The 21,148-nt window shown below is 39.0% G+C and overlaps 1 protein-coding gene across 1 annotated transcript; it reads left to right on the forward strand.

The window, feature by feature from the left end:
• The first annotated feature begins 598 nt into the window (after window positions 1-598).
• On the forward strand, window positions 599-20,024 carry LOC123256637 (ATP synthase mitochondrial F1 complex assembly factor 2-like). The gene is made up of 7 exons (XM_044685222.1): window positions 599-873; window positions 14,494-14,538; window positions 14,757-14,902; window positions 16,452-16,549; window positions 17,512-17,592; window positions 18,114-18,226; window positions 19,831-20,024. The coding sequence occupies exons 1-7, from the start codon at window positions 723-725 to the stop codon at window positions 20,013-20,015; spliced, it is 819 nt and encodes a 272-aa protein (XP_044541157.1). The 5' UTR covers window positions 599-722; the 3' UTR covers window positions 20,016-20,024.
• Window positions 20,025-21,148: the final 1,124 nt, after the last annotated feature.

Raw genomic sequence — 21,148 nt, forward strand, 5'->3', positions numbered from 1 at the left:
GGGGAAGGGAGAGGAGGGGGGAAGGGAAAGCCGGGGAGGGGGGAGAAGCCGCCGCGGCCGCCGCGCGGGAGCCGGAGGAGGGCGGGCTGACCGAGGGGGCCGGGCGCGCGCAGGCGCGCGGGACGAAAGCGGGGAGGGGAGGGGAGGGAGGGAGGAGAGGGACGCCCACCCCGCTATTGGCCGACTAGCTACTCCAGCCGCCGACGGGTGCCGGAGGACTAGAGAACAGGGCCTTCCCCTCGCAGGTTGCCCCCCCTCCCTGCCCCTACCTACACACTAACACGCGCACGCGCACAGAAACACACACAACCCCCACCCACACACATACTTACACACATACACACAGATATATACTAATTCAGGCCAATTGGCTCCGACTCGGTGAGGGGGCGGGAGCAGGTTTAGTCGCTACTTTTCCCTATTGGTCGGCGTAAGCCACACGTGTCGAGAAGTCAAAGGCCCACTGGGATATGTAGTCTTTTCCTAGAGGCGGATCGCCTTCTTGACGCTGATTGGCTGGGAGGGTGCGAAGGTTAGGTGACGAGCCAGGAGTGGCTAGGGGTCAGATGGCGGCGCCCAGGGGAAATTGAACTTACCATCCTGTGGGAGAAGTCGGCAGGCAGGTCCTGTGCAGCCGCCCTAACCGGTAGAGGTTGTGGGCAGTCACTTCCACTCCCTGGGCCCCTTTCCTCGATTGATCCCTCTCCCCACCCAAGGGTGCGATGTGGCGAAGCTGCTTTCGGCTCGGAGCCAGTGGCGGGAGCTTCCCACGCCGTCCCTGCCTTGTCTCTGCCGCCCCTGTCGGATCGGGGGACCAGGCCGGGCCGGCCCCGGGACTCTCTCTCCTCCGCCGGTCTTATGCACCCCCCGCAGGTGAGCTCAGACTAGAGCCGCGGCCCTGGCTGTCTGGCTACCCCCGCCTTCGGCGGGGCCTGGGCCACACGTAGTTTGGATGGGCTGGAGAGGGCAACCGGGATGAATGAATATGCCTTCCTCAGGCAGAGAAACTGAGATTTGGCAGGGCTTCCCGCGATCTGCGATCAGTTGTGAAGGGCTTAACCCTGAGGACGGGACCTGGTCTCTGGGGTAGTAGTGTAGAGCGGGAGTCACCCCTTTCAAGAAAAACATTTTAAGCCCGCAGCCCTAATATATGTGAGTATATAGCTATCAGTATCTATATCTATGTAAAGATCTACTTATATATCTCCATATATAGAGCTGTATATCTAAATCCACATCTATAAGTGTCTAAATATAGGTATTTGTAGGTATAGATCTACATATACAGATCAGTATGTGTGGGTGTAGGTATATTAGACAGGTATGGATAGATGTAAATATAGAGGTATATAATATACACGTATGCATGTATGCAATTTAAGCTATTAGAACTTAAAACCACTTTTGGGACACTGCATATAGGTGTATATATGCATATTCTAAATTATATGTAATAGATTAATTACATATGTTACTGTACATGGTGCCAGCTTCAATTAATTTCAATATTAGCTTTTAATGATAAACTTATATTAAAAAATTTACAAAAATCCAAATGGGAAAAATGCATTTTTTTAATTATATATAAGTTAGTCACTTTTCAGTCCTATCCATGATATGCTAAGATAGTTTGTTTTCAACTTTGGCTAGTAAATCTGTATAGCAAATTAAAATTTGTAGGTGTTTCATTTTAATATTTTTGACAAATGGGGTTCAAAATCTCCTGAAACTTTTCATTTGGAAGATTTTTAAATAGGTTAGAAAGGTATTTTTTTACTTTTGAAGATATGAGAGCTTATAAATGATACACCATTTATAGCCAAAAAAATCACATAGAAATATTTCTAAGCATCCATTTTCAAAGAGTTCCCATACATTCGTTCTTTCAAAAAGCAGAAACTCACTTATTCAGACATCACCTTTACATCAAAAGGACAGGTTTAAGTTAGTTTATTTTCTTCCTAAATGACTGCTAAGTATAGCATGGTAGCCATTTGTAGTAGCAGAAAATGTCACTTTTAGTTTTTAGTAAAGAAAATGTAAAACTCATATGTAAGTTTAACAATTGGTTATCACTGGCTATTACTAGATAACCAGTGAAGCTTATGTGGTACAACAGATTTTCTCTACTTCCCAATCACATCAAATAGATAAACTATTGCTTTCCCAATGACCACCTGGAGTGAGTCAGTAGTAGTGATTAACTTTTTAAAAAATCCATGTGAATGAAATATTTAGTTAATTTGAGCCATGTGGCTAGCCAGATGAATTTCAATATTTCAGTTTCCTGAAATGAAACCCTGGGCGATAGAGTGTAGAGCCAGCCAAGAAGCACCAAACCATCATGAGGTAATCTAAGGGGAAGAATATGGGTACACATATGCTAGAGACTGGAGGTTGTGGGAGATTCATTTGCACACCTACTGTGATTGCTTATAATGAATGATGTAGTAAAAGGGGAGAAGTTTTGGAGCTGAGGGCAAAGTGGGGGAGTATTGGGCAATAATGGTTGAAGGGGGTGGGTGGGGTTGTTTGAGACATGCCTTATGATTGGATATCAAGGCAAGGGGTAGATGTGACCCATCTTCTGATGGGTCGGTTCTACACTGCTCTCCCCAGTGGATTGTCCCATACATTTTCTGGGTCTTACAAATGCTCCTTTGGAGACCACTAGTATAGAGGAAAGCAGAATTCCTTCTCTAATTTGAAATTTATGATTCCTCTGTACTGCAGGGTTAGGGTGGGACAAAGAGAAAGGGAGATGGCCTGGCTAGATTAGTTGCCAGTACTAGATTACCTTTTTCTTAATGTGGGTAATGATATGTGACCTGTCATTACCTAGAAGATAGGTTGAGTCATTCTGAGTTTTCATCAAATGATGTAACTTGGGAAATTTACTCATTGTGGAAAGTCATCATGAGGAAGGTCATCTGGAATGAATGAACGAAGTTCATTTGTTATTAAGCACTTATTATATGCAAAGCATTGTGGATATAAAAAAATTGAAAAGTAAGCCATTGGAGGAGCTAACATTGTTCTGGGGAAACTTCATATGGAAGGTTTCAGCTGCAAGTCAAATGTAAAGGTCCCCTTTAGGATGCAGTAGCAAAGTAGGTGGTGCTGACTCTTCTTTAATGCCATTTCTACTGACAAAATCATGCCAATTTCTAGTGTTGAACCATTTGACAGTCGATTGAAAGCCATTACAATTCCAAAGGATAGTCAAGATGGTAACTGACCCAAATGGTTTGTGATGATGCCTCCTGGCTCTCCTTCAGGAATGCCCTACACCTTCTGTTGGGCCAACTCACTTGCCCTGTCATCCATCCAAGGTGGTTTAAGAGTTTCACATACAGGGGTTCTATGCAGTAAGTCTGGAAGAACTCAAAACAAATTGCAGGGGCAGCTAGGTGGCTCAGTAGATAGCCTAAACCTAGAGAGAGGAGGTCCTGGGTTCAAATTTGACCTTAATTACAAACTGTATAATCCAGAGTGAGTCATTTAACCCCAATTACCTGATCCTTACTGCTTTTCTGCCTTGGAACTGATACTTAGTATCGATTCTAAGACAAAAGGTAAGAGTTTTCTTTTTAAAAAGAAAAAATAAAGGGCCCAAAGTATGGAGATCAAGAGGAGTAAAAGCATTCTTTTAGTGGGCAGTAAGGTGGCTCAATGGATAGAGAGCCTGGCCTGGAGATAGGAGATCCTGGGTTCAAATTTAGCCTCAGGCACTTCCTTACTGTGTGATTCTGGGCAAGTTACTTAACCCCAATTGCCTAATACTTACTACTCTTCTGCCTTAGAACAGATACTTAGTATTAGTTCTAAGATAGAAGGTAAGGTTTAAAAAACAAGAAAAAAGCCAACTAATACTTTGTTTTTGTCTTTCCTCCAAAGGAAAGATGTTGGAAGGACATGGATAAAGGTGATCTTTATTTGTAAATGACAAAACAGATCATAAATCAACACCTACTATATGCTAGACACCAAGGCTACAAATATAAAAAAGGAAAATCTCTGCCATAGAGGAGTTTGTACTGGGCAAATATAGCACACAATATAGTACATGGTAAACTGAGTTAGCAAGCATAACAAAAATACAGACCCCTCCTCTTTTTGGCATTTAAAGCCCTTCACAAGTTGTCTCCAACCTATATTTCTTGGCTAATAGAATTTTACTGGCAATGCTAGCCCTCATTTGCTCTATTTTCTCTGGTCAAATTAACCTGCTTATAGTTTCCTAACCACAGTATTCCTTTTTTGCCCAGGATTCCTCACCCCCGTCCCCTGAACATTCTCCTTCCTTACCTCAGCCTCTTAAAATTTCTGGCTTTTTTCAAGGCTTAGCTCAAGGGCTACCTCCTTCAAAAGACCTTTCTTGGTTTCTCTGGTTGTTAGTCTCCTCCCATCAATCAGCATGTTTTTATTTTGTCCAAAGTGTCCCAAAAGTCTTGGTGCGCTTTAAAGCTATTAAAAAAAAACTTCCCTGAGATTTGCAGCATTGTTCATCTGTGTACATATTGTTCCTCCAGTGGAATATAACTTTGAAGGCAGAAACTTAACTTATTTTTATATTTCCACCATGGTGCCTAGTATAAATTCTGGCTTTTAAAATGTTTGTTGATCATTTAGTCAGTCTAGGAGAAGCAAAGGTGGCTTCTTAGAAGAGTTGGTACCTGAGCCTAGCTTTGAAAGAAGACAGTGAATCAGAGACTTGAAGAGGAGGAGGAGGAAATGCATTGCAAATATATGGTGTGTCACCTTCAGAAGCAGAAGACAGACTGTCAGGATTGGGGATCAGCAGTCTGCTTTTGTGGCAAGGGTGCTGAATTTGCACTCTGAGACCCTGAGTCTGCCACTTAGCACTTCTACAACTGTAGACAAGTCCTTCTACTCTATGGGCCTATATTAGTGGAATTTTGGGAGTCTTTGAACTACATTTCCCATGAGCCCACTGGCTTCCTATTGTTAGGAGCTGACGTAGACAGGGGGATATTGTGAGGTCTTGCCTGGCTGGGGCCTTTTCTCTTTCCTTCCCATTGTGGCATGGTGGTGGCAGGGAACCGCAGGCTGTTTCGAGCTATTTGAACAGCCTAAGCTAGCATGGCACGTGACTTTATTTTCTTGAGATTACTAATATATCTTACAAAACCATAATAATTTTAAAGTTATTATATATTTGTTTTATTTTTTACAGGCCCCAGATTTCTTATCTATAAAATGAGTTAGATGGGATAACTTCCATCTACAATACCAGTAGTACACTTTGGGTGGACCAAAATGTTCATGGAGGAGAACAAACTGAAATAAAGTTGAAAAGTTAGAAGTGGAAGCCAGATTGTAGAAAGTTTGATTGACCAACTTAAGAATATACATTTTAAACTATTGGCTGTGAAGACTTTTGAGCAAGAAAAGTAAGGCAGTTAGAGATCTATGCTTTGGGGGAAATTATTTTGTTAGAAGTTTGGAAAGCTGAGAGACTGGAAGCAAGGCAATAGAGATAGGAGGGTCAGGGTAACATTCTCCTTTAAGGATTTGGTCAGCCACTATAGTTATCCAACATGGTGTTTCAAAAGTGTCCTGAGGAATAATTTAATGTGCTTTGAAGTTATTCTAAATAGTTATTGTGTTATTTTAAACACTACCTAGGTGGGCAGCTAGGTGACTCAACCTAGACATAAGAAATTCTGGGTTCAAATGTGGCATTTAACCCTCCATGACTAGCTTTTACCAGTCTTCTGCCTTGGAACTAATAAACAGTATTGATTCTTAAGATGGAAGGTAATGGTAATGGTTTTAAAGATAAATAAATAAACTACATCTAGTCATTCTAAATTGCATTCACTAACATCAAATCAAAAAACTTCCTAGTATCTACAGGATGCCCCTATTTTCTTTGCTAGGTTGCATTTGGGGCTATAATATAATATATAAAATAATATAGTCTCTGGCCTCTTCTTTAGGACTATGTAAGTCATTTGGAAAAAATGAGGCATAAACATGAAAAGGTCAAATACCAATGCAAGAAATGCCAGAAGGCATTATTTGCCAAATAAAAGGTATAGACAATTAGTGCTATGATTTTAAAAAAGGGAAAGTATTCTCTGCATTGAAAAAGCTTTTTTGAGGCTTTGCTGGATCAGTAAGATTTGGAGGAGAAGAATTAAATAACAGCATGAAAAAAGGCATGGGAGACCATGACCAGTGTGACAGGGACAGAGTGATCCTATAGGGGAGTAGTTTAAAAGATAGCCTGGGACCATAATGTTGAGTACTAGGTCAAGGGAGAGTTTGGAGGGGGGAAAAAACTTTTTTTTTCCAAAGCCAGGAGAGTTATAATGTGATGAAAGTGGTGGTTTAGGAGCTTTAATCTGGCAGTATAAATTAGTCAAACTCAAATAAATAGAAATGGTGGCTGCCAGAAAAATATTTACTTAGTTTTAAAGTGTTTTGTTACCTATAATTTATTATGTTTTTATTTTGTTAAATATTTCCCTATTACATTTTATTTTATTTTTTTAAGCCCTTACCTTCTGTCTGTGTATTGGCTCCAAGGCAGAAGAGTGGTAAGGGCTAGGCAATGGGGGTAAAGTGACTTGCCCAGGGTCACACAGCTAGGAAGGGTCTGAGGCCACATTTGAACCTAGGACCTCCTGTCTCTAGGCCTGGCTCTCAATCCACTGAGCCACCCAGCTGCCCCACATTACATTTTAATCAGAGGGATACCATTAAGGGGAATATGATAATGATCCCAAGAGAAGTTAAGGGCCTCAATGGTGATCTAGCAGGGGGAATGGAAAAGAAACCAAAAGATTGTAAGGGGAAGATGAACAGGACTAAGATAAAGTAAAATCTGATGTGCCCTGCAGTGTTTTAAGTCAGAGAAACATTTGGTTAAATGGTGACAGTTATGCCACAGTCACATTTGGCTTTCTTTACCTCAAAAGCACTCACTGCCTATGGACAAATAAACTTGGATGCAAAGTCACAGCAGATGGAGCTGTTTTAAAAGATAAAGTGATGGAGTCTACTATATTCAAGGAGTATTGTGGGAGTTGTGGTTCCTAGGATATAGAGTCTGAAAAATTAATTTCCAATATGTAAGAGGGAGATTTTTTACGAAAAAAATCTCCCTCTTACATTTGGCGACCGTGAAAGGGGCGAAAGAGAATTTTTCTTCTGATGGAGGGGAGAAGATGCAAACTCATAAAATGCCTATAATAGAAAGCTGTTTCCCTGAGAAGTGGTGTGACCCACTTTGGTAACTAGCTTCCTTCATGTTCAAAGATGATGTTTCCATGGATACTCCAATACTCGAATTGTTTCATGTGTCTGTCTTGTCTTTCCAACAAGATTCCAAACTCCCTGATGGAAAGGAATTGTGCTTTATACAGTTGCACCTCATCTATCCTTCATCATGAAGGGAATGTACTTTTCCAAATGTATAAATTTTCCAGACAATAGCTAAACTTATCTCATGAAGTGTATCAGAACTTTGTTTTAACTGTTTTAAGTAGAAATCATTTCAAAATATATTATTTGCGAGCCTGTTTTCTTAAATAGATCATACCTTTTCTTGATAATTCAACTTCATCATTATGTATATTAACATATTTATTTGTATTTTATATATGTGTAGTATTAAGACATTCTGGCTTCTTTTCCCAGTCTTTCAGCTATAATTTCTCTGCTATTCATGTACAGCTTCATAACACTGCCTTTTCCCATGACAATTCACAGGGCACATACGGCTTAGTGGACACAGGCAGACATTTTATGCTGGCAGCTTTTAACTTCTTGGATCCTAGAAAGGAATGAATATTAGAATTAGACTTAAACTGATGAGTTCTGATTTCTTTTTTTTACTTTAGTTTTCTTGGGGTTTTTTGTTTTTCAACATGGCTAATATGGGAATCTTTTGCATGATTTCACATGTATTGTGGATATCATATTGCTGGTCTCCTTGAATGGGTGGGGGAGGGGCCAGAGGATAGGAAATAATTTGGAACTAAAAATTTCAAACTGAATGCTAATAAATACCAAAAAAAAAAAAAAAAAAGAATAAATAGGTGTTACACAAGAGCCATGGTCCTATCTTCTGAGTAAAATTGTATAGTTTTTGTGCTCTGACTTTTGGACTAAAGGAAATCTGACCTCCAGAGAAGACAGGAATTAACTGTACTGCCTGCACATCCCCCACAGTATGTGCCTAGCACAATTTTAGGTATTTACTAGGCCTCTATTATTTATGGAATGACTAATGGATCATTTGAGGACACCTGGTTTAGACCCTGTGTCAAGGTAAACAATTCCTGAACCACTCTCATATTTTGAAGTGACTTCTAGAAGTGAGATTCTGTTACCCTCAGTAACATGTTCCAGGAGAAATCACCTTTAAATATTCTTACAGTTAAGATATGTCCCCAAATGCTCTGACTGCAACTTAACTTTTTCCCTTTGCTTTTTTTTTTCCTTAAAGAATAGGAATTAGTTTTTATTCATAGCAACCCTTCTTTCTCATGGAGGGTGAACCTCGTTAAGTTTGGCCCCATAGTTTCCCATGTTAATAAACAATTTTACCTTTAAAAAAAAATTCTAGGGGCAGCTATGTGGCTCAGTGGATTAGGATTCAGGCCTAGAGATAGGAGGACCTAGGTTCAAATATGGCCTCAGACGCTTCTTAGCTGTGTGACCCTGGCAAATCACTTAATCCTCATGGCTTAGTGCTTATTGCTCTTCTGCCTTGGAACCCATACACAGTATTGATTCTAAGATGGAAGGTAAGGATTAAAAAAAAAAAAAAGTTTTTTAATGCCTTTTACTTTGACCTCACAGTCATTTGGAATATACATACCTCTTACTGTTCCATCACCTACTGAGCCTTCCCCTTGTAATGAAAAAGAAAAAAGCCAGTTAAACAATACCAAGGGACACATCAGCCATGACAGACAGTAAATGAAACATTTCACATCCACAGAAACCCCTCCTCTCAAAAGGAGGAAAGAGCATTGCTTCATCTCTTCTCTGGGGCCAAGATTAATCATCATAATTGTGTTCAATTTCAATTTTTGTTCTTTTCATTTACATTATCATGGTAGTTACCACTGTTGTTTTCCAGGTTCTCCTTATTTCACTCTGTATTAGTCTCTACAAGTCTTCAACATTTGTCTGGATTCCTTGCATTTGCATTTCTCAGGATTCCAGAATATTTCATGTACCACAGTTTGTTTATCCATTACTACTCATAGTCTTCTCCTTCCATTTTATTTCTAATTTTCTACTACCAAATGAATAGCTATTATGAATACATTGGTACTGGGATATCCTTGGGTAGGGTATATATCTACCAATAGCATGGACATTGTAGTCACTTTATCTGCAAATTGTTTTCCAAAATGGTCAGGCCATTCACAGATCAACCAACAGTGCCTTGGCATCCCTGCCTTTAGTGTGCAGCCATTCCAACAGTCCAAAAGACCATTTCCATCTTTAACCATCTCTGCCAGTTTGCTAGGTGAGATCTTTTTTTTGCTTTTGTTCATTCATTTCTGTCATGTCCAACTCGTCGTGACTCCACTTGGGGTTTTCTTTTTTTTAAACCCAGACCTTCCTTCTTGGAGCCAACAAGGCAGAAAAAAAGGGTAGGCAATGGGGGTCAAGTGACTTGCCCAGGGTCACACAGCTGGGAAGTGTCTGAGGCCAGATTTGAACCTAGGACCTCCTGCCTCTAGATCTGACTCTCAATCCACTGAGCTACCCAGCTGCCCCCTCCACTTGGGGTTTTCTTGGCAAAGATAGCAGAGTGGTTTGCCATTTCCTTTCCCAGCTCATTTTAAAGGTGAGGAAACTGAGGCAAACAAGGTTAAGTGATTTGCCCAAGGTCACACAGCTAGTAAATTCTGAGGCTGAATTTGAACTCAGGAAAATGAGTCTTCCTGATTCCGGACTTCTTTAAATGTGCATTTCTATTATTTTTTTCTTACAACAAGCTTGTACTTGGTACTTGCAAACTGTTTTTTATCTTTTTGGCCATTTCTCTATTAGAGACTGGCACTACCTTTTATTAAAATTTTAGCTTTACTCATACTCCTGTCACTCCCTATCTACTGTTGCTAATTCCATGACTCTACAAACGTATACAAGTCTCCTGAATTAAAAAAAACAACAACAACAAAAAAAAAAAAACCACTTCCCTTGAAACTTTTAGCTGATCCATCTTCTGTCCCAGTAGACAGTGTAATCCTGTAGGAGGAGTCCTGGTTTAGGTGTCAAAAGGATCAGAGTTTGAATCCCCTCTCCATTGTCTATTGCTTACATTAGCCTTAGGGCTAATGGGCCTTAGGTTCCTCATCTATAAAATGAGGCAGTTGGCCTGAAGTTCCTCTTTTACCCTTCTGGCTCTAGATTTATGACCCTCATATAGCTCATCGTTTTAGTTGCTGTGCCTCTCAATCCTTTGCAGTTTTCCTCTTCTTTAGGAAGATGCAAAGATAAGAATTAGAAACTGTATAGTATAGAAGGCCTACCAGTACCACACAGAAGAGATAGAATATCTTCATATCCTTAAAGCTAGTTCATGGCAATAGGATGTCTTGCTCATTATTAATTCCCCATGCTTCTTTTTTCTTTTCTTTTCTTTTTTTAAGCCCTTACCTTCCACCTTGGAATCAATACTGTGTATCAGTTACAAAGCAGATGAGTGGTAAGGTCTAGGCAATGGGGGTTAAGTGACTTGCCCAGAGTCACACAGCTAGGAAGTGTCTGTGGTCAGATTTGAACTCAGGATCTCCCATCTCTAGGCCTGCTCTCAATTCACTTGCTCCCCCCAAGGACTTGCTACTAGTAGTTAACTGGTTTTTGTTTCTTTTTTGTCTGGATGGTATTAGCACAGTTCAGGGATTGGTACAAAATGTGTTCCTCTTGAACTGCTTTTCTTCTAATGGACCATTTTTGTTTTTTCTAATTTAGTTGTTCAATTTCATTCCTATCTCTTGTCATTTGGAGTATTTGGCCATCAGATTCAATTTAACGATATATAAGTTTAGTGTTCCATTTCTTTGGTTGATATAGTAAGTAAATGGGGACAGGGCCTCATTCCAGGGCCATGTTTAACTTTTTTGTGATTGGGTACATGGAGAATCCTCAGGGTTCTGTCACACTTGTTTGGCCTCCTAAGCTAATGTAGAAGCAAATCACTGAATATAATAAGATCAAGGCAAATGATTTCAAAAGAACTGGCTTTTGGGCAACTGGTCCTACTGGGGATTGCTTGCGTATGTTTTCATTAGGATAAGGGACTCCATGTGTGAAAGCTCCCTCCACTAATGCAGCTCAATAATTTATCTGTAACTTAAAAGAGCAGGCGAGGGGCACAGAGAGTGCCCATAGTCACACAGCAGGGTCAGAGGGAGAACTTAGGTCTTTGAGACTACAAAGCTGGTCCCTCTCTCCATTATGCCAGGCACCTTCTCAAAAGGTGCTTGTGATTATTAACAAAAAAGAAAAATTTCGGTCCTCATGCTGGTACAATCTTGACCCCCACCTAGTACAAGAAAGCTGTCTTTTCCTTAGATTTCTTGTCATACTTTGCATCCTTCTCTCCCTTTTGCACTTATCTCATTTCTCCTTGTATTGTAAGCATTTCCACATATACCTTTAAACCCTCATTTAGTAGTAATGGAAATAAGGAATAAACTCTCCTTGGAAGCAGTTTGTCATTGATAACTCTGTTATTACTTACACATTTTGCTTAGCAGACACTTGATGAATGGCCATTGAATATGGAAAGTTTGAATTTTCTCTGATTAATGCAGTGAACATTTTTTTTAGTGACCACTTTTTAATTCAGAGGACCTGACAGACAATGAGGCATGCCTCCCCCCCTCTTGGTAGAGGTATATATTTAAAAAGGCCAGCAGGGCAGAGGAACCAGATCAAAATGTAATTGAGAATTATTTAACAAAATAAAAATATAAGAGAACACAGTAATTTTCAAAGTCGTTATGTGGCCTGTTAGGGAGCCTTTATGGATGAGGGGGTCCTGTTTTCATTTTAATTTGATACCACTGGGCAATGGTATATATATATATGCAAGAATCATCAGGAAATTACAGCAATGAAGAAGAAAAATATCAGGTTTTTTTAAATGACAAATACTTGGGTTTTTAAATACTTAAGGAAGTATTTAAAAACACAACGTTTTCAAAAAACTTTGTGTCTAAGGAAATGGGTTCAAATCCAAGTTCTGACATTACCAGCCGTGTGACCCAGGGCAAGTCATTTCCCTCTCTGGATCTCATTTCCCCATCTTTAAGTCAGGGATCACAATCCTTGTACTACCTCAGAGGTGATGGGAGAACAGTGTTTTATAATTTTAAAGCACAATGTTACTCTTGGTTTTGTTCTTATTCACTTGTTTCCAATTGTGTCTGACTTTTCATGACCCCATTTGGGGTTTTCTTGGCAAGTATCCTGAAATGATTTCCCATTTCCTTATCCTGCTCATTTTATAGATAAGGAAACTGAGCCCAACAGGGTGAAGTGACTTGCTTAAGGTCACACAACTAGAAAGCATCTGAGTCTAGATTTCAACTCATGAGGATGAGTCTTCCTGACTGTATCCACTACACCACCTAGCTGCATAAATACAAGCTATTAAATATTAATGTGGAATACATGAAAACTGTGGCAAAATTATCATCAGCTCATATTTTTTTTTAAAACCCTTACCTTCATCAATACTATGTATTGATTCCAAGGCAGAAGAGCAGTGAGGGCTAGGCAATAGGGACTAAGTGATTTGCCCAAGGCCACACAGCTAGGAAGTGTCTGAGGCCAGATTTGAACCCAGGACCTCTCATCTCTTGGCCTGGCTCTCAATCCACTGAGCCCCCCCCATCAGCTCACATTTATATAACACTTTACAAAGAACTTTCCTTAGAGTGTCTCTGAGGAAGATAACTCAAGTATTATTGTCTCTTTATCCAGATGAAGACACTGAAGATGAGGTTAAGTGACTTGTCCAATGTCACACAGCTAGTGTAAGTGGCAAAGCTGGGTCCAAGCCCAGATTTCAAGATGCCAGATTCAGTGCTTTTCCCTCAGTACTTCCTTTGGCCTGTAATAAGACCGTGATGCCATAAATTCTCTTCCCTCCTCTGGTTCTTTGAATTTTTTCCATAGCCAGTCTTAATTAATTTTTAACATAATCTTGATTATTAATGAAGAAGCTTAAATATAAACTATTTACTTATTCTCCTTTATTTTCAAATATTGTATCATTATTTCAACAGGCAAATATCAGCGACCCCAAATACTCTTAAATCTAAATAATTGACTTCTTTTTCTGTTTTACATCGGCTAGATGTTTTGTGATGGTAGGCTGGTAGATCTCAAGATTCCACCTACTTATTTTTCCTTATTAGTTATGAAAGTCTGCGAATTATTATGAGCTGTCATTTTCAACTTCCTCCAGGGTAATACGTGGTATGAGTATTTCCATGCTAGACTTTTTATTCAAATCATTTTCAAAAGGAAGCACAGGACACAGATTTTTCCCTCTTGAAGGAGAGTTTTGTAGTTCCTGTTGAGTATACAAGAAAGCTAAAGTTAATTAGGTTAATTAATTGGATAGCGAGAAATAGAAAATGCACCTGGGATCTCTACTTACTGTCTAGCATGTGCATTTATAAAAGAGAATATATATCCTTGTCACATTCAGATACTGTCTTTGTATTTGGATAAAAGGTGATGTGGTGGCGGCAAGAGAATGAAATTTATGCTTTCTATTAGATAAATCATTAAGAACATTATATACATGATAATGTGTGATCAGACCCAGGGCCTGATTGGCACCTTACAAAACCAGTATATGTTGCTTCTTCATGATTATTAAATGTACAGTCAACCATTACAACCATTATCAACTACTTGAATGTAAATTAAAAAAATAAAATCTATTACTACATTAGTGTTAATCAGAGTATTGGTAATTGGCTCTGTTGCTCTATAAGCTATTTTTTTCTTTTAGCCTCACATTCCATTTTAGAATTGATACTAAGTATTGGTTTCAAGGCAGAAAAGTGGTAAGGCCAGGCAGTTGGAGTTAAGTGACTTGCCCATGGACACACAGCCAGGAAGTGGCTGTGTGCCAGTGTACATAGTATCTCTGTAAAATGCATATAATAATATTCCTGTAAGGAGCCTCTTCAGAACACCCATAGATAATATTTTTATCTTATTTTATTTTTTAAATCCTTACCTTCCATCTTAGAATCAATATTGTCTATTGGCTCTAAGACAGAAGAGTAGAAAGGGCTAGGGTAATTACAGGGAGGGGAGTAAGTGACTTACCCAGGTAACACAACTAGTAGGTGTCTGAGGCCAGATTTGAACCCAGGAGGTCTGTCTCTCTATACCTTAAGTCACCTAGCTGCCCTTCCATAAGCAATCTTAACAATATTTTAAACTTATTTTTTGAATTCTTTTTCATAGAAAGAAAGAAGTTTTATCAGAATGTCAGCATTACACAAGGTGAAAGTGAGTATCTGCAAGCTCTTTCTGCCCTTCTAATATGTGATTTGAAATTATTTTGTTTATAATCAGCCCAGTTAACAGGTTATCCTTCCTAGCATTACAGTTTTTCAATAAGCAGAATCTACCATTATCTTTAAACTTTGTGTCAGTTCAAGTGAATAAGATTGGTCATTTGCTTTTACTTAATAATTCCTAAGAGTTTTAAATTTTGATCTTTCAAGGTGGATATGAGATAAACCTGGACCACAGGAAGCTAAAGACTCCCAATGCCAAGCTTTTCACTGTTCCCAGCGAAGCACTGGCTGTTGCCGTGGCCACTGAGTGGGATTCTCAGCAAGACACCATCAAGTTCTATACGATGCATTTGGTGAGAAGTTAAAAGTGAAGCAGAGAGGGGAAAGATGACAACAGTCACACTTAATTTGTCTTGTTAGATTATTCACTTATCAATCCTCCTTGACCAACTTCTTTTTAAAACCCATACCTTTTGTCTTAGACTCAATACTACCAAAGCACTAAGTAATCAGGTTGAGTGACTTGCCCAGGGTCACATAGCTAGGAAGTGTTTGAGGTCAGATTTGAGCCCAGGTCTGGTGCTCTATCCATTGTGGTAATTAGCTGGCCCCTGCCTTGACCAGTTTTTAAACTAAGCCTCAAGTCAATTTGCCCTGGTCATTCCACACACTCCTGGCTGCCTTCCAGTTGATAAGCATTCAGACTTCTTTTAATATTAGTATTTTAAACAAAATATAATCATCTAACTATGAAGAAATAGCTTTGCTACTACTTTCTCTTTTTCTTTTTTTTTTTAAACCCTTATCTTCTACCTTAGAATCAATACTATGTATTGGTTCTAAGACAGAAGAGTGGTAAGGGCTAGACAATGGAAGTTAAGTGGCTTGTCCAGGTTAACACAGCTAGGAAATGTCTGAGGCCAGATTTGAACCCAGGACCTTCCATCTCTAGGCCTGGCCCTCAATCCACCCAGCTGCCCCCTATGCTTCTACTTTCCATTAGCTTGGAAACCAGTAAATACTAAGTACCTGCTATGTGTCCAGCATCGTGAGTGAATAAAAAAGAGGCATTAAACATACATTAGTTGCCCTCAAGGAACTTAAAATAGTTTGTTGTTGTTAATGCCTTTATTTCCTAGAAAATATCTTAACAGTCTTCACAAAGTCTTAGTGATTCTCTGTCTCTCCTTCCTTCCCTTCCCAAGGTGACGTATCTCCTTTTATTTGATGTTTTTTAAATATGCCACTACAATTTTTAATATTGTCTGACCTTTTGCAATCCATATTCTCTCTCTCCCTCTCTTCCTCCCCCTCCCCAAGAAGGCGGTTAATATGATATAGGTTGTGCATGTATTGTCACATAATACTAATTTTCATATTTATTATGTCGTAAAACAAAACACATATTGTGTATGCTAGGGAAAAACTTGGGGAGGAAATAAAGAATGGCATGTTTGAATCTGCATTTGGACTCCATCTGTTCCTTCTATGGCAGTGGCTAGCCTTTTTTGTCATGAATCCGATCTACATTGACTTGTCATCATAATAGGAGGTCAATACCTCATTGAATTTTAGGGATGATTATGAGTGGGAGAAAATACAAATTATTGGGGGGGTTGTTGGTTTTTTTTAATTAATCAAGTATTTTTTTAAAATCATGATTTTAGTCTCTTTGGATTACTTTTGGATGCTGGATTAGTATCTGCTGTCATGGTATTTAGTAATAGTAAGTCATATCAGGGGGACTTACTTTGGAACCCCAAACTCTTGCCAATATGGAGTAACATCAGTCTCTTACATTTGGCCTCTCTTCTTGGACAATAATGACTTTGTGAAAGGAGAAGTACTTTTACACCAGGGCCATTGAACTATAATAGCTGCTCTCTCTGCCTTTTGATTCAGACCACACTGTGTAACACATCTTTAGACAACCCATCTCAGCGAAACAAAGATCAGCTTATCCAAGCTTCTATGAAGTTTCTGGACACAGACACGATCTGGTAACAGACACTTGGACTAAATTCACATTGTAATGACGGTGAGCTTTAGGTTGTCCCACAGCACTTGCCTAAGGAGTTATGAGTTATTTTGTTATGAAGGTTTTTTCTTTTAATTGGAGTCAAATAAGCAGTGATGATCAAGGGTCTGTTGAATTCATAGAACAAATACCCAGTGGATAAGTTTGTATTTTTAGCATTTGCCCTCAGTTTACTTTGTTCTGTACTACAGAATCTGCCTTGTATCCCCCCCAGTAGAAACTAAGCTTCTCGAGCCCAAAGGCTACTTCCATCTTTTCCTTGTATTCCCACCTCCAGCATCTGTATGCCTTTGGACAGCGCACTCCCTTGGCAATCAGAGGTCTGAGACTGACTCAGTTTTACCACTTGCCAATTCTGTGATGTTGGGGCAATCTCTTAACCTCTCTCAGCATCAGTTTTCTCATCTCTAAAATTGGATACGATAATACTTGTACCTTCTATTTCACAGATTATGAGAGACTTTATAAATGACCAAAAGTTGTATGAATATGCAAGTTAATATTATTCTTTTTATTTAACAGATCAGCCTTTAAATATTATGCCCCCAAAAGTGAAAACTTTCTTAGTCACTAAGAATAAACTTGGGTAGATTGAGTGGATAAAGGAATTAATTGGAAACAACTTCAATTATTAACTTGAGGCTTGTTTATGGTAATGATGAGAGGTTTTTACTGTACAAATACCAAATGAGTGCTCTGAATCCTTTAACTGCCTTCATTACTAGCATCTGAGGTGGGAGATAGTTGAGATAATAAAGACTGATTCATATAGAGGACTACCTCCCAAGAGATGGTTGAAATACTTTAGAGAGGAAAAAAAAGGCATTTTTTGGTTGTCATTTGTATTTTTTTAGATTGCTAATAGTAAATAGAAAAATTAAAATTTTTGTTAATAAAATTTGTTTGTTTTTTGCAATCAATTAGCTATAGGGTGGAGGAACCTGAGACCTTAGTGGAACTTCAAAAGAATGAGTGGGATCCAATTATAGAATGGGCAGAAAAAAGGTAAGAGGCAAAATCCTCATGGGTTCACCTCTTTAATCTCCTGCCCTTTGCTTCTCCTTCTGTTACTGTCTTCGAAACTTCCATGGGAACCAGTCAGTGTTTACAGTGCAAACTATGGCAACCGTGGTGGGAAAAGGTTATTGAAGGCTTTGATAAGTTCTATGTTATGTATTACTGTCATAGTAAATTAATTGTGGTTTGAGATAATCGCAAATAACTATGCTACTTCATTGTCCAGATTGTGCTTTTTGTTCAGAGGAAATCCTTGGCTTCTCCAATGCATTTGGCTTTGGGGAAGGGAAAATTAGTTAAAGAAGCTCCTAGTAGTCTTCTACAACCCCATGTTAACTGTAACTGCTCCCCCTAAATCTCCCTCTGTTAAATTACCTAGTTGGCTGAATAAAGCAGGGAATGAGTATATTCTTGGAAGACTCAAGAGTAGCCTCCAGGCAGTTTGGCTGAGCATTATGTCATCCTGTCACCAAAGCATACATTCTAAAGTTTAATTTATGCCATTGCAGATATGACGTTAAGCTTGGATCTTCTACAAATATCATGGGACCTGATATCCCAGCCAAGACTAAAGATATTTTCATCAGTCATCTGGCATCTTATAACATGTGGGCCTTACAAGGTAATGAAGATATTATTTCTGAAGTTAAGAAGGGAAGGTATTGTTGTAAGGTTTTAAGGTTTTCCCAGATACCTTTCCTTTCATTATAACATTTTACAGTGCTTGCGTCAGTAGCATTCATACCATCATGGCGTTTAGAACTGGAAGGAACATTTAAGATTATCTGATCCAAAATCCTTATTTCACAGATGAAAAAACTAGGGCCCAGAGAGGCAATGTGATTAGTCACACAGGTAAAGAGCAAAGCTAGTAGTATTCCAGCCCTGGTTGTCTGATTTGAGGGGTTCTCGCCACTATATCATAGAGGTTCTATGAAGAGGGAATAGAAACTCCAAAAGGTCAAGTCATTTGCCCAAGGTAATCAGTGGGACAGTTGTAATGACAACCCAAGTCCCCAGATGTGTGTGCTATGCATACAGATGAGTTTGAAAACATTCCTTCCTTGGGGGAAAGAAAGGAATTGAGCAGTTTTACTGGAGAAGAGTCCAGAGCTAGTGTGACTGCTTTATTTTTTTTGAAATTATTTTTTTTTTATTTTGAATATTTTTTTCCTAGTTACATGTTTCATGTTCTTTCCCTCTCCCCCATCCCCCAAACCCCCCTTAGCCAACACACAATTCCACTGGGTTTTACATGTATCATTGATCAAGACCTCATTCCATATTATTGATAGTTGGACTAAAGTTATTGTTTAGTGTCTACACCCCCAATAATATCCCCATCAGCCCATGTGTTCAAGCAGTTGTTTTTCTTCTGTGTTTCTCCTCCCACAGTTCTTCCTCTGAATGTGGCTAGTTTTCTTTCTTATAAGGTGTGACAGCTTTAAAAAGAAACTTCAAGGAGAAGCGAGGTGGCCTGGACTTGGGAGACCTGAATTCAAATCTGACCTCAGATACTTCTAGCTATATGACCCTGAGCAAGTCATTTAACCCCAATTGCCTAGAGCTTCCCTCTTCTGTCTCAGAGTTGTTACTAAGTCAGAAAATGAAGGTTAAAAAAAAAAAAAGAAGCCTTAGATCAAAATAGGATTGTACATGTGAAGATAAATAGATTGGCTTTATCAGTGCAGTCAATGATATGAGCTCAAATAACTGGATTTACATGATTTTCATGTTTAATCTACATGCAACTCATGAAGAATTGATAGTACAGAAGAGTGGATAGAAGAGTTGGAAGATTCTAGCCTTCTGGTCAGAGTAGAATACAGGAGGCTGGGACTTTTTCCTAAATTAGAGGATGATCTCGTAATATCGCTGTGCCTGTGGCCTGGGTGGGTAGAGGCCCACACTGTAAGCAGTTTCATCCTTGCCAAAACAAACCCTGCCTCTTTCCAGAAGGTCTAAATCTTGGGGAACCTACACAGCTTTACAACAGAACTCAGAAAATGCTTTTGATGATAATAATAGTTATTTGATAAAAACAATATTTCTTCCTGTTAGTCATCTTTTTTGAAGCATCCTCCTCCACTTTGTCTAATGGACAGATTCTTCTTTTCTCCTTTCCAGATTTATTTATAAGTATCCTGAACTGGGGGCATGGGTACAGGAGTATTATCACTATGATGGCTTTGGCTTTGGAATATATATTTCTGTTTTATTCACCAGGTATAGAATTTGTGGTCACCCAGTTGAAGTCCTTAATTTTGTCCATGGGGTTGATTGACAGGCACCTGACAGTGGAAAAGGCAGTCCTATTGTCTCGCCTGGAAGAAGAATACCAGGTATGCAGACTTGTAAATCTTTCCACTTGGATAGAAATAATCCTCTGTTCAGTTCTGAAACTACCATAAGACCTCAGACCCCATGGTAGAGATATATGGCTGCCATCCAAAGCTTATATCAGACTGAGTACTTATGTCCATCTTGGAGCAGACCTAAAACCCATCCTACTGTCATGTATTCTCTGTTCCAGGGATGACCAGGAGCCTGTAGGCTTCCTGAACCTGTGGGACTAGACCTAAACTACACTGGTCTTTTTGAGGGTGGAGGAAAAGTCATCTTCCTGATTTCTAATACCATTTTCATATGTGAACTTGCCCAATTAAACTTACTTGGTGTGTGTCTCTCTGGTATCCTGTGGATTCTATTGATCTGTTTGCTGTTTCTAATACTTCTAAGAAATTTTCTTTTGTGTATTCCTTTAGTGTGGTATGCTTTTTTTCATTGGAGTTTTCTGGGAGACCAGGTGTTCAAATTATCTTTCTGAGTTCTGTCTTTAGAACTTGTTACTTTAGCCTATGTATTTCATATGGAATTTTATTTATTTTCTTTTGTTTTTGAAACCCTTACCTTCTGTCTTAGAAGTAATACTAAGTATTGGTTCCAAGGCAAAACAGTGGCAAGGGCTAGGCAATTGGGGTTAAGTGACTTGTCTAGTCACACAGTTGGGAAGCATCTGAGGTCAGATTTGAACCCAAGACCTCCCATCTCTAGGCTTGGTGCTCTAAACCACTTAGCAACCTCACTGCTCCTCCAATTTTTTTTCCTAATTTTTCTGCCTTTTGACTTTCCTCTAATATTTATTGTTATATCTTTGTATTTTTGCATTCTGTCTTTGCCATTCCCTTTTTAAAAATGTCTACCATTTATTAATAGTCTCTGCCTTCTGTTCTAAACCATCAATTCTTTTCAAAATCTTAAAAAGCTCTAATTTCATTATTTCTCCTTAGGCTTCTCAGTCAATATTAGGGTTCTCATAATTGTTCTAATATCCCTTCTTAAGATTCCATTGTCCATTGTAGTTCTTTGCAGCATTATCCCCTTTTATTCTTTTATCCCATAGTACTTCATTACTATTTTAGAAGATCTTTTTTGGTTTTTCACTTATTTAGTTACTACTGGTTTTCCTGTGGGAGTTTTGAGTTTTCCTTTCCCCTTTTTTGTAGGTATTGTTCTTATGCTTGATATATATTGTATTGTTTTT

Source organism: Gracilinanus agilis, unplaced genomic scaffold (genome assembly GCF_016433145.1).
Source record: "Gracilinanus agilis isolate LMUSP501 unplaced genomic scaffold, AgileGrace unplaced_scaffold76, whole genome shotgun sequence".
Lineage (NCBI taxonomy): Eukaryota > Metazoa > Chordata > Mammalia > Didelphimorphia > Didelphidae > Gracilinanus > Gracilinanus agilis.

Coding starts and splice junctions, on each gene's coding strand:
- LOC123256637 (XM_044685222.1), top strand. CDS start 723: ATGTGGCGAAGCTGCTTTCGGCTCGGAGCCAGTGGCGGGAGCTTCCCA. Junction 874..14,493: donor GTCTTATGCACCCCCCGCAG/GTGAGCTCAGAC, acceptor TCTTTTTCATAG/AAAGAAAGAAGTTTTATCAG. Junction 16,550..17,511: donor CTGGACACAGACACGATCTG/GTAACAGACACT, acceptor GCAATCAATTAG/CTATAGGGTGGAGGAACCTG.